This window comes from Xenopus laevis, chromosome 2S (genome assembly GCF_017654675.1).
Source record: "Xenopus laevis strain J_2021 chromosome 2S, Xenopus_laevis_v10.1, whole genome shotgun sequence".
NCBI classification, from domain to species: domain Eukaryota; kingdom Metazoa; phylum Chordata; class Amphibia; order Anura; family Pipidae; genus Xenopus; species Xenopus laevis.
The window spans coordinates 134,916,496-134,929,918 of record NC_054374.1 but is presented as its reverse complement, the minus strand read 5'-3'; the positions used below and the strand labels follow the sequence as shown (position 1 = coordinate 134,929,918).

General features: G+C 38.0%; 1 protein-coding gene across 3 annotated transcripts in view; it reads left to right on the top strand.

The window, feature by feature from the left end:
* Nucleotides 1-13,423, top strand: part of LOC108709000 (disco-interacting protein 2 homolog B) — a 134,305-nt gene that overhangs the window by 66,447 nt on the left and 54,435 nt on the right. For 2 of the 3 annotated variants that reach the window (XM_041584457.1, XM_041584456.1), the window contains exon 3: nt 7,868-7,993. In XM_041584457.1, coding sequence (XP_041440391.1) covers nt 7,868-7,993 — 126 coding nt within the window. Of the gene's footprint in view, nt 1-4,250; nt 4,332-7,867; nt 7,994-13,423 lie in introns of those variants that run through there. The other variant, XM_041584459.1, reaches the window with a different exon arrangement.

The window sequence follows — 13,423 nt, the reverse complement described above, 5'->3', positions numbered from 1 at the left end:
GGCCGTGTTCAATAGACTCCATTATAATCAAATAATCACATTTTTAAAAAATTATTGACTTCTTTGTAATAATAAAACTCAGGATGCACCGAATCCACTATTTTGGATACGGCCGATCCCCGAATCCTTTGCAAAAGATTCGGCCTAATACCGAACCAAATCGGAATCTAATTTGCATATGCATTTTTTACTTCCTTGTTTTGTGACAAAAAGTTATGCGGTTTCCCTGACTCTTCCCTAATTTGCATATGCAAATTAGGATTCAGATTTGGTTTGGCCTGGCAGAAGAATTTGGCCAAATCCGAATCCTGCTGAAAAAGGCTGAATCCTGGATGCATCACAAACCGAATCCTGGATTCAGTGCATCCCTAAATACAGTTGTACTTGATCCAAACTAAGTATAATGATAATACAGTATAATGAATTCTTATTGGAAGCAGAACCAGCTCATTAGGTTTATTTAATGATTACATGATTTTCTAGTAGACCTAAGGTATGAAGATCCAAAATACCAAAACATCTATTATCTGGAAAACCCCTGGTCACAAGCATTCTGAATAACAGGTCCCATACCTGTAATAATAATGGTTATTATGAACACTTTTTTTAAAGCTGCAACGTATTCTGCAGCCCTGTACAATTAACGGGTGTGTACGTTGAACATACCCAATATATGCAAAAATGAAAACAATAATCAATACAAGAGGTACAGTGGGTCCTGCTTAAAATTGATGTCACTTATTTATGCCTTTTTGTTCCTTTTAATTTATTTTAAGAAACGTCATATATTTATTCTGAAAGGAATAATATTATAAACAAATTTGGTCTTCTTAAAGTTATATAAACCTGTGATGTAAATGTAGCTCTGTGCCAGTGACCTGTTCTTGATTTAAACGCAGACCAGTCAATCTTTATCCTTCAATACCTCTATCCCTTTATGGCTAAGGCGCTCCAGGTATCACGGACTATGTCTTCTGTACAACAGCACCTAGTGGCAAAAAACAGTGTGGCTTTTACTTGTGAAAATTAGAATGAAATGACAAATATTTCCGAAGTGGAGAGAAGTTTGTTTTTGTTTATTGATCAGTTAACATGGTGCCACTCATACTGATCATAAGCATGCCATTTTTTAAATCTGACTTCAGCCACTTCAAATCTCTTGATTGATCTGTTCATTTCTGAATGAAGAAATGTTTGCCACATACTTGCTACCCGCTTGCTTTTTAACTGCTTAGCTAGATGCACTAGTTTGTGGAACTGTCATTCAGGGTTGTTCATAGGAAACCAGTAGAGTATTTAAATTCTGTTTACCCTTCACCCAAAAAAATTATTCCAAATCCTATTTTTTTTAGTGTTAGTCAAGCAAAATGAACTTTAATTACACTGTAGAAATTATTTGAATCTTATTTCCTTCAGTCTGGGAATTCATAATTATAGCAAGCAGGCAGCAGCCATTTTGTGGACACTGTTATTAAGAAAAGCCTTGTATCATCTCAGAATCTTGTTTGTGCACTAGAATGGGGGACCTGATGTCCATCCCCATGCCCTGGTTACACAATTAAATGGTTAAGAGAACAGGGGAATATGGGGAGAGCAGTGACACATAGGAAGTGCTGAATGGAAAGTGAAAGTAATTGTCTGCCCCGCCTCTATGCCTAGGCATAGAGGAGGGGGAGCCAATATTTGATTGACAGCTGAGATTTTTAAATGAGCTTACAAGAGCTTTGAATGCTTTAATAAAACATAGAAATTGTATTTGATGTTTAATTTGAAAAGGACTTTTATTATACAATTTTTTGTGTCTGGGTGACAGGTCCACCTTAAAAGGGTAAACATTTTGACTTTTTGGTGTCTCAGGTTATTTGTATTCTTTCTGCAGTGTGTTTGTGATGTGTGGGTCACAAAAACTATTACCCGCCCCGGGACTCAAGGTGGCAGGTCTGACAATACAAACCGCTGGACCCATCAACTGCCCGAACCCACTGCAGCGACTCCAGTTTGTTACATGAACTTGCCTGCAATTTAACCTGCAGACCCTGGATATACAGTACCCTCACATTACTAGTGTGTGTTACTGATATATGTCGGGGCAAGCAAAAAACCCAAACACAGTATAGAAGAGAGACCTGACAACATTGTGGGACATTAACTATTTCCAAGTATCATTTCCATTTATATATTTTTTGTAAAATATGATATAGATTATATTTTCTGAACAAATGAGTGACTGTGGGTACTGTTCTATTGATTACCTTTGTGGCATTCAGACATCCAGCAATGCAGCCCATTGATTTAGCCATGCATAATAAGCTATATTTTCCGACTTTGTCTGCTATTTATTGTCCTAAATGGAAGATGGTTAACCTACTGTATAAATATTGTATCTTTTTCCTTTCAGTTAACTGGTCAGAACTATTTTAGCTGGACGTATATTTGCATTTGAATATGACTGATATTTCCTCATGTTAATTATGCAACACTATCCAATGTTTATTTTTCTGTGTTGTGGAGATTTGCAAAACCGAAATGTATCAGCAGTATTTTCTACTTGTCAGCACAACTTTCCAACTGCCTTCCATGGAATATATGGTCCCCCATATTTTGTAAATGATCATAAATTCAGTATAATTTGTTTCCCACAAAATATGGTTTATTGACACAGTGGCCCAGTAGCAGACCCTAGTCTCAAGTTAAGTTTCCAGGTCAATTAACTGGCTTTAAAGGGGATCTGTCACCCAAAAAAATATTTCAAATCATATTTGATCATGTTAGTCAAGCATAATTACACTATATAAATTATTTGAATCTTGTTTCCTTCAGTCTGGGAATTTATAATTATAACACATAGCCATTTTGTGGACACTGTTATTAAGGAAAGCTTTGTATCCTCTCAAAATCTTGTTTGTGCACCAGAATGGGGGACCTGATGTCCACCCAAATGCACTGGCTACACAATTAAATGGTAAAGAGAGGGGGAATGTGGGAAGTGCAGAGATATCTAGTAAGTGCTGAATGGAAAGTGAAAGTAACTGCCTGCCCTGCCTCTATGCCTAAGGTAAAGCGGAGGGGCAGGCAATATTTGATTGACAGCTGAGATTTTTAAATGAGTTTACAACAGTTGTGAATGCTTTAATAAAAAAATTATTTGGATTTCACGTTTAATTAGAAAAGGACTTTTATTATACAGCATTTTTCATCTGGGTGACAGGTCCCCTTTAAGGTTGCCATCTGACTGGCCTGGTTGGTAAAAATGATAGTACAGAGAAGAGCAAGGGAAAGCAAAAAGCCGTTTATCTGTATATTACAGTAAATGAAATTGGCACATGTTTATATAGGAACATGATAAATGCCATATGCAAGTGCAGTGACTTTATGGCTCGTTTCCACAAGCACAGTGTGCAAAGTGCAATTTTGTTTTATATAACCGTGGGGGGGGGGGGGTTGTGCTTGATACATTTGTGTCTGATACTAAAATGTTTTTCCTTTTCAATTATACACAATCATGTCTGTGCCCAGTCGTTTGTTACCTGCGAGTGTGCTGCATCTGTTGTGTTCGTCTTTTGGAACAATGTTTTATTTTCATCTAAACTTCTTCCCCTTTTTTGGCATGATTTATAGGGAACAAAATGGTTTTAGATGGGGGCTAAACACCAGTTTGATAATAAATATTCTGAGAAAACCCAGTGTTTCACATTTTACATAATGCAATCTGTCGTTTCACTAATAGCAATTCCCTTGTATGTTTGTGTATCTATATATGTGTGTGTATGTGTGTGTGTATATATATATAATACACAAAAGCCATGAATATCTTGTAAATTATATCCTTATAAACGGTGAGTTCTGATGTCATCCGTTATAAACTGTGAGTTCTGATGTCATTTCTGTCATCACTGAATCTTGTGTATTATAATAAATAAAATATGAGGATATTAGAAGTTATCTCGGAGTTCCATGACCTGAATAAAAACACTCGACCTTCGCCTTGTGTTCATGAAACTCCTCGGTAACTTATACTATCCTTATAATTTACAAGAGGGTGTACCTTATTCACTGTATAATGAAAGACTGACTTGTAGATGGGAGCCAGCAGGGGAAGGGTTAATGAGAGAGCAGCGTTCCCATGTTGTGTGATGAAATGTGCACATGTCACAGTGCTGCTCACTAACCTTGTTTAGAAAGGAAGGAAGTACGTTTGCTGCGGGGAGTTAATAATACAGGGGGGGGGCGCCCACAAAACTTCCTCTTGGTGGGGAATTTTCAGATGAATCCTGATGTTTAGAGGAAAATGTTGCTTTCCAGGGGACCAGATAACCAAGAGACTTCAAGAGGTCAGTAAATAAGGTGACGGGCGCAACACAGCCTGACAAATGGATGGGTCACTGGCCGTTATAAGAATATTTCATACGGGGAAATCTGTCTCATGTAGCAAAGTCTTTGTACTGTGTATTGTGTAACGCACTATGGCTTGTGCCACCATTACTTTCCTGTGCTGTCTGCTCATGATTATATCATGGAAAGTGCAGGTTAGCTTGGGCACAGAACTGCTTTCTACTTGCTGTAAGAGCCAGAGATATTTATATAATAGACCAGCGCCATGAATATCCTGTAAATTATATCCTTATAAAGGTGCTTAGTGATGTCATTTCTGTCACATGACTCACTGGAACTTGTGAATTATAAAAATTAGGGATGCACCGAATCCAGGATTCGGTTCGGGATTTGGCCGGACCGAATCTGAATCCTAATTTGCATATGTAAATTAGGGGTGGGTAGGGAAATCACCTGACTTTTCTCACAAAAGAATAATTTTTTCCACTTTTTCCATTCCTGCCCCTAGTTTGCATATGCAAATTAGGATTTGGTTTGGTATTCGGCCAAATCTTTCACCAAGGATTCGGGGATTCAACCAAATCCCAAATAGTGGATACGGTGCATCCCTAATAAAAATGGAAGTACCCCCTGTTGTAAAATATGAGGATATTAGAAGTCACCTTGGCGTTCCATGCAGAGTCGGATTGCCCCACCGGGATACCAGGAAAACTCCCGGTGGGCCCAGGTGTCAGTGGGCCCTCCTGCTTCTAAACATTTGGCCTATTTCATGGTCATTGTCTATTTCTATGAGAAGAAAGAGGCTAAATAGATGGAATAATAGGTTATAGTATATAAAGAAAAGAGACTAGGAGAATAGAGGCTGAGTGAGGAGAGGAAGAAAATAATACTTTGAGTGGGCCCCTGGTCTAAAGGTTTTTGGTGGGCCCCTGGTGTCCTAGTCCAACACTGGTTCCATGAAACTCCTTGGTGATTTTGTGCACTAGGGATTTTTATATAAAGTGGAAGTCCGCCTTTTAATATGTCTTAGGTGTAATGTAGGGCAGGTTGCTACTGAATTATTTTCGTTATCTTACTTCTTCAGCCTCTAACTTATAGCTATTTGGGTTAATCAGCTCAGCAGCCGCACAGTTCCTCGAATATGAACCTCATGTATTATTTATTACTTATCCCGTTGCAGAACATTGGTTGTGTGATTGAAGCAGCCAAGTCAGTCTTCACATTTCATTTCAGTAGTGTGAAAATGCAGCAGCTTATGAAGGGCACCAATGCAGTTTTTGCCAGGTTCAGTCTGAAAAACTATCATTATAAAGATATAGCAACCTCTTTAGCTACAAATTATCAATGTCATATACCTCATGCTTATCCCACATACCTCATTGCTTCATGGTGTAAATTTGCCAATCTTTTATTACACCAGCTCATCTTGACACATTACAACTGACATAATAGCAGTGTTAAATAAATAAACCACGTGGCAGTGATAATACTCCTGATGTATTGATACAAACTTGGTGGAGCTAGGCAAGGAGAATATTTCCACTTTAGTGACTATGCCCCATGGTCTCCATTGAGACTCCGCTCTCCTGCAGAGAACTCCCCATCACTTCCCCACTTTCAGCTACTCTTCCATTTTGCTTTGCTTAAAACAATTTCAATCTAAAGCAAGTTTTTTCTCTTTATAGCTCAGGCCTTTGTACACATGTCTCTGGAATTCATTAGAACTTTAAATGGGAAGTAAAGTCTAAAATAGAATAAGGCTAGAAATGCTGTATTTTGTATACTAAACATAAACATCAACTGACTGCACCACAAGCCTAACAAAACAAATGATTTATGCTTTCAAAGTTGGCCACAGGGGTTCACCATCTTGCAACTTGGTTAAACATCTTTTGCAAGACCAAGACTGGTCTTGGTCATGTGAAATTAGGAAAGCGAAAAGGAGATATAGAAAAAAACTCTAAATAAAAGAGAAGCCTGGTGGATGTTCACTTTGGAGACTGAACAACCAGCAGGTCTCAATAAAGATTGGGAAATGAAATATTTTTTGGATTTTTGAGGTAGATCAGAGATACAACACATCTTTTCATTAATGTATTTGAACATTTTTTAAGAATAATGTTTTGTTTTTATCTAATGTATATGAAAGAAGGGAAAATAACTTTAAATGTAAGTGTGAATATGTTATCTATAAAGTTTGCCCTTGTTGTTGAAACAAACTATGCTCTGAGGAAGTGACACCTAGAGGTCACGAAATGCGTCAGCAGCGTGTAAATTTTACTCTGCACCCGATGCCATTGTTTAATGGTCTTTTAAACAAATAAAGATTTGACCTGTTGCACCTATACTGCAGTTGATCCATGGCTGTGAGTGGAAAATAAGACCAAGACTGTGCACATGCTCAATGTGGTCTGGGCTGCTTAGGGATCGTCATAAATTATCAAAACAGCACAAGTCAAATAATATTTGCCAGAAGCCGATACAGCAAGACTGATTAATAATCATAATAGGCAGACTGCACTGGGTCCTGTGTCGTCATGTAATCTAATGTGGATTTTATAGTTTTTGTATTGTTTAATACAAAGTTTCTCCAATTCTGCATAACCAGTGGCTACAGCAAAATAATCCTCCAAATAGAATCCCAGTTTATCTGTATAAATCTCGCTCCATGATCTTTGTCCCTGCAGCTGGAGTTGGAAACAGTAAAGATGTAATGGGGATGTAAAGGCAAAAATAAAATCCAATACAAATCCTACACAGTCGCGACTGCTCTACAGGGAAACAAACAAAGCTGCTTGAGTTCTGCATGGTGGTGAAGTAAGGCTGGGGCTCCCCCTGCTGTTCATAAATATGATTGTTTCCCTGCTCAGCAGTTAGGGACCATCTGACAATTCCTATCCACAGCAGTAAACGAAGGGAGAATTTCACTGCATACAGTCAGGTTTCTTATAAAAACGGTACACATTTTTTAATTAAAATATATTAGAGATAGGTTTCTTTTTCATTAAAGAAAGTAAAAATTGGATTTTATTTTTTTGCCTTTACGGGCTTTTTAAAACGCTCATTCAATAGAGTAAATTAATACCATGGAAAATATATCTTACTTTTCTACGTATAAACCATAATTTAAGAAACTAACCAGTTCATTAAAGTTACACTCCAGGAGACCAGTAGTGCTGTGAAATCCCCCCCCCCCAGGAGTCACCACATTTAAAGACTTTTGGCATCTTATGCACAGTAAACCACTTTAAACCTGTGAAACTCGGTGAACATTCTGGGAAATCTCTTATATGGATTTTCAATGTAATGTTAACATTGTTTTGTTTTCCCGTTTCTTTGTCCAATTGCCTTTATACTTACATTCTTAACGAGTGCTACAAGTTATTAATCGGACACATACCATGTTTGGAAAATATTGTGTTTGGAAAAAGTAAATAAAGACATTAATACAAAAAAAAATCATAATTTGTATGGGATTCTGTTTGCTTTGGGGATTTTTTTGTATACTCTTTTTCATTGGGATCTTTAATTTCAGGTGTTGATCCAGCGCTACAGAAAGAAAATCGAAACCAAACAGGATCACCTGCTGCTCCAACACAATCTTCCTCTAAGTACCATCGAGCCCGTTCCGGAGGAGCTAGAGATGAGCGTTACAGATCAGGTAAGAATTTCCTTCAAATATTGTGTCTCTTATGCCTTTATTGACTCCTTTGTATATTTCAACACTGGATATATTGCTTCTTTCTAATATTTTAATATAGTATCATTAAATACCTTTTAGTAGAGACGGTGCATCAGTAGTAGTTACAACGCTCACCTATAAATTTAGCCCCATAGTACTATGAATTACCCGCCTTATAAGAGAGCAGCCAATCATAATAAGCCTGTCTGGAACATTTCAAGGGGCCCTTTCACCTCCCTTTTTCACAGCTACTGGCACCCAAACAGTACTTTTTGTTCTAATGACTGTATAACCCCCAAATGTCATTGGCTCTGAAGTGAACAACAATTCCTTGTTTTTATAAGCAAGATTTATTTAGGATTTTTACTTTTTACCCAATGACATTATACTCTGTCATCACTGTTGAATCCATTTCTTCAGTGACTTGGGTATAACTTGGCTAAACTTACCAGTACATCTGTTAAAAATGAAAGCACAACATAAAATGCAGGGTATTATTAGGGCATTGATATGCTGACTGTGCCTCTTCAAAGGCTAGCATTCTTTTGCTTGTTAACTTCCAATACCCAAGATGGTCTTCCAGTGCTCTTTGGTAGAGTAGCAAGAGAAGGGGGACACTGGAGGAACTTTCAGTGTGTTAGTTTGTCTTTCACAAGTCTTTCACATGAGTATAAGTACAGAAAGCGGCTGCACCTAAACTTTTCAAGCTACATAAAATCTCTGCATAACAGTATCCCTTTAAATGACTTTTTTCTAAATTTGGCTACTCGATGTAAATGCTTTAAATCGAGTGCATTAGGCTGTTTTATTAAAAACAGTTTTACCGCTAGGAATGTAATAGTGTTACCCATCTGCTGCCCAGCTGTTGCCCAGACAGTGCTGTCAGCATTTTCTAAGGAAACTTTGTTGGAATGGCAGAGATCAGAGTTGAAGCCGCTTTCAGAAATTCTCATCTCTACACTGTTAATAATTTAGCATGGAATCCATTCGTTCTCTGCAGAGGCTCTCAGATTCCGCAAACAATGGCTCACTTGGCAGCCGGTTTATTGCGTTCATCCTTATAGTCTGGGTATGTTTTTAATTTGCACAGAAATTATTTAGAAGGATACAAACAGTAACAGGCAATTTGGAGTGGAATATTTCCCAGTTAAAGGGGAAGTAAATTTTATTTATTCTGCCATATGTCCTTATATTGCCCCCTTGTGTGGGGTCAGAGTGTCATCACCAGTGTACATAATCATGTGGCACGTGCCAGGGAAATAAAGGCCCCTAAATAACCGCTGTCTTACTAGTACTCCCTGCCTGTGTGCTTATCTTATGCTGGCCACACAGACCCATGTTCCATACGTGTTTATAAATATGGGATTCACTAGCTTGTGTGCTCATTTCTTGTCTGACTGAGCTGAGATCTGTTTCATGGAATACTGTTAAATATTTCTTGCTTAACTGAACTGCTGCACATTTATATTATTAATAAAACCCCAGAAAATGTTTTGCTTGTGTGTTGGTAAACTGTATAGAACAGCTTTAACTGGCATAAATATTGAAACCCTTAGTAGAGCAAAGCTGTCTTTTGTTATCATTTTCCCACTACATATTTGCCCAACCTAATCTTACACATGGAAAAATGGGTCCAAATCCCTTTATGCAAAAAAACATTTTTACCCATGGACTAGTATATGGGTGTTCTGGCATTTTTGTGGAATGTAAGGACATATTTTTAAGTTAAAAACCCCTTAAACAAATGTTTGACAAGTTCTGAGGGGCAGGGACTAGAGATAAGTGAGGGTTTTAAGGCATGTGGAGATAAAGGGCGTAGTTATTAGGCATGTAATAATTAAATAAGAAACAAAGCTTCAGGGAAGAACATATTTTTATAACACCACCACAAACGACAACAACTGCTTGTACAACAGAAAACTAACAATCAGTTCATATTCACTGATCTGCTTTTAGGGACTTGCTGGATCAATATGGTGTTTTACAGCATTGCAGTAGCCAGATTGTATTAACTTTTTGGATCTGATTAAGTTACTATAAGTCACCCTTTTACCGTAGTTAGGCTGTGCAGCTGGAGGCTAGTTCACCAGATGTGACCCTCCAAAAGGTTTAATGTTACAGGAATGCATAAAGGTTCCGTTAATTATTTTTTGGGACATGATACTTTGAGTACTTTATGCTTTCTAGTACATTCAGAATATCTCATGTTTGGCTCTATATATTCAAAATCATTTTAGTGCGATAACACATGGTATGTATTGTTGTCCAAGCTTCTCCAGTACAGGTAACATAACTTACGGAAATACCTTTCAATCAGTCTGAATTGCAATGACACAACTGAAATGTCATTTTTGTCATCCATGCTAAAGGAGATTAAGCAGGGGCCTCTACATCTGCCCAGGTGCAGACACATGGAGTGGATTTCGGATTTTCGATTTTGGTGCCAAAGTCCACTCCATATGCCTGCACCTCGGCTACCACAGTGGCTCCAGGAGTGGTCACAATAGAAGGCAAATGCCAGCGGAGGGGCTGATTTTAGGCTTGCATTTATCGGCAGAATCAGCATCATGAGGCAGCCTTAGACTATGCATCCCCCTTATCTATCATACTTGGGATTTCCAAAACTGAACATTCTATAAGGGATCTGTGACCAGAGACCAATGTAATGGTTTAAAAAACAGTTCACTTCTCAAAGAAACTATCTGAAGATAAGAAGCCTCCAAAGTGAACATGTTTGAATGCAAACCACCCCTTCATGTTGACCCTTTTCAGTTCTTCAGCCCATAAGAAGAACTAGCAGATCACAGGTCTTCAACTCGGATTCTGGGTTTGCTGATATACCTTGATATCCAGTGTAAATGGTCTTTTTAGCGGGTTATTTAACATGCTATGTAAAACATTGGAGGAAAACATCACCAGTGATGTTGCCCATAGCGACCAATCAGCAATTAGATTTCAACAGTCACCCACAAGTTAGAAAACAAAGGCAAAGATCTGATTGGTTGCTATGGGCAACATCACCGGTGATGTTTTCCTCCAGTGTTTTACATGGCATGTGAAATAGGCCCCTAAGTGTGATTGCTTTTGCTCACAGCATTTGAGACAGTGGAGATATGAGATATATCATCCATTTTTTTTCTTTATTTAAACATTAAATAAACCCAATAGGGTTGTTATGCTGTCAATATGGATGCATGCAGCTTAGTTTTGATTAAGTACAATCTGAAAGAAAAAGGAAATCATTTTTAAACATTAGAATTGTTTGATTAGAATGGGATCTGTGGCAGATGGCCTTACAATAATTCGGAGCTTTCTGGATATCAGGTTTTTAGATAAAGGATCCCATGGCTGTGTTACTGGAGAACACAAGCACCCACATATACTTGTTGTATTGGCACCCAAATATTATACACTGTAGTAAGCCATAGCCTTAAAGAACTAAACCCTAAAAATCAATGTGGCTAAAATGCCATATTTTATATCCTGAACTTATTGCATCAATATAAAGTTTCAGCTTGTCAATAGCAGCAATGATCCAGGACTTCAAAACTTGTCACAGGGGGTCACCAACTTGGAAAGTGTCTCTGACACTCACATGCTCAGTGGGCTCTGAGCAGCTATTGAGAAGCTAAGCTTAGGGGTCATCTACAGCTACAGGGCTGATTATTAAATTCTGATGCTAATTGCACTGGTTTCTGTGCTGCCATGTAGTAATTATCTGTATTAATTACTTATCAGCCATATATTGTGGCATTTATATTTTATGTGTACTGTATATTGTGGGTTGGTCCCTAAGCTCAGTATGTGACGACAGCACAGAGCATGTGCAGTGAATCAGCAGAAAAGAAGATGGGGAGCTACTGGGGCATCTTTGGAGACACAGATCTTTACTGCTAAAGGGCTGTGGTTGCCTTGGGCTGGTACAGAAGCCAAAAACAGAATGTACAACATTTCTAGCTACTTCTTTAGTTAAGCTTTAGTTCTCCTTTAAGAGGTTCCTTCACTGCACTTTGCTCATTATCTTTTTCTGGTTGACGTTACAGTGAGTTCTATGTAGGATTTCAGCATAAGTGGGTTATCTTGAAGTATGTAGGGATGAACTGGATGAAGTGTTATTGTGCGTTTTGGCAGCAGCACACTCCTATTATTCTCTTCTGCTGTCATGCTAAGCATGCATTATTATAGAGTTCATCTGCACATGAAACTTATTGTTTTTCCCTAGGAGGATTTAATAGTCAGAAAGCAGAGCAGGAATTACCTCAGATTTGGCAGAAACTGCCTTCACTAAGCCAAAAACTACAAAGACTCAATTCTTTCCTACATGTATCCATCACAAAGTGTTATTTTCCAAGGAGAAGTCCTTTGGCAAATTTCATAATATTAAATGCACAAATAGGAACTCCTCTGAACACCGTTTCTTGTCACAGTAAGTATTATGACACCTGCCAATGGACTTCTCCTTGGAAAACAACCCTATGTGATAGATACATGTAGAGAAGCACAATGAGAAATGCTCTGTTTGTGTCTTGACATTTTGATGCTATTCATAGACTGGCTCAATAAAGCATTGGAAACATAAGCCAATAGGTTTCACTGAACATACAGAGAAACAAGTATGTAGCCAGGACAAATGCAGTAATTGCTTTTAACCCAGTGAAACACAACTTCTAAAATGAATATAATACTTATTAAAGAGTATACTGTATTTTCTCTGTTGCAAAGGAATTACTTGTTGTGCCAAGATCATATAAAATATCATTCATTACTCCAGTGAGACTGTGCTTGTTTGGTGTAGCCTAGCACTAACCTTGGTGCTTAGTACCTCTTATTCCTCGGTCCCCTGGGCTCATTATCATTGATATTCTTATATTGCATCATGCACACACACAATATTTTTTTCTCTCAATTTATTTTCATAATTATTCCTTGGTCTGCTGATCTCCTAGCATAGATTTGACTTAACTTTGTCACAAAGGTTTATGTCTCCCTTCAATGAGGAAATGAACTTGTAGGATGTATGGGGCTCATTTGCTAATTTATAGCTATTAGTCATCGATTAGGTTGGATAGGTGGAATACTTAAGCAAATCTCCCATTGATTGCTACAAATAATAGCACTAAGGCATATGCACCCTTAATAAAGGACCCCCATAGTTTTGGTCAATGGCTGCTTGTGAAGGCATTGAACATACTCCTATATCATACCTCCCAACTGTCCCGTTTTTCACGGGACAGTCCAGATTTTGACAACTCAACCCGCAGTCCCAGATCGTTACTGAAATGTCCCAACTTTTAACTTTGATCTGCACTGAACAGCCAGAAAAAGATACAAAGTTTCTAAAACTTAATTGGGTTTTGCCAGAGAGCCCAGAACACTCAGCAGGTGCACGTTGATACTTTTGTAACAATT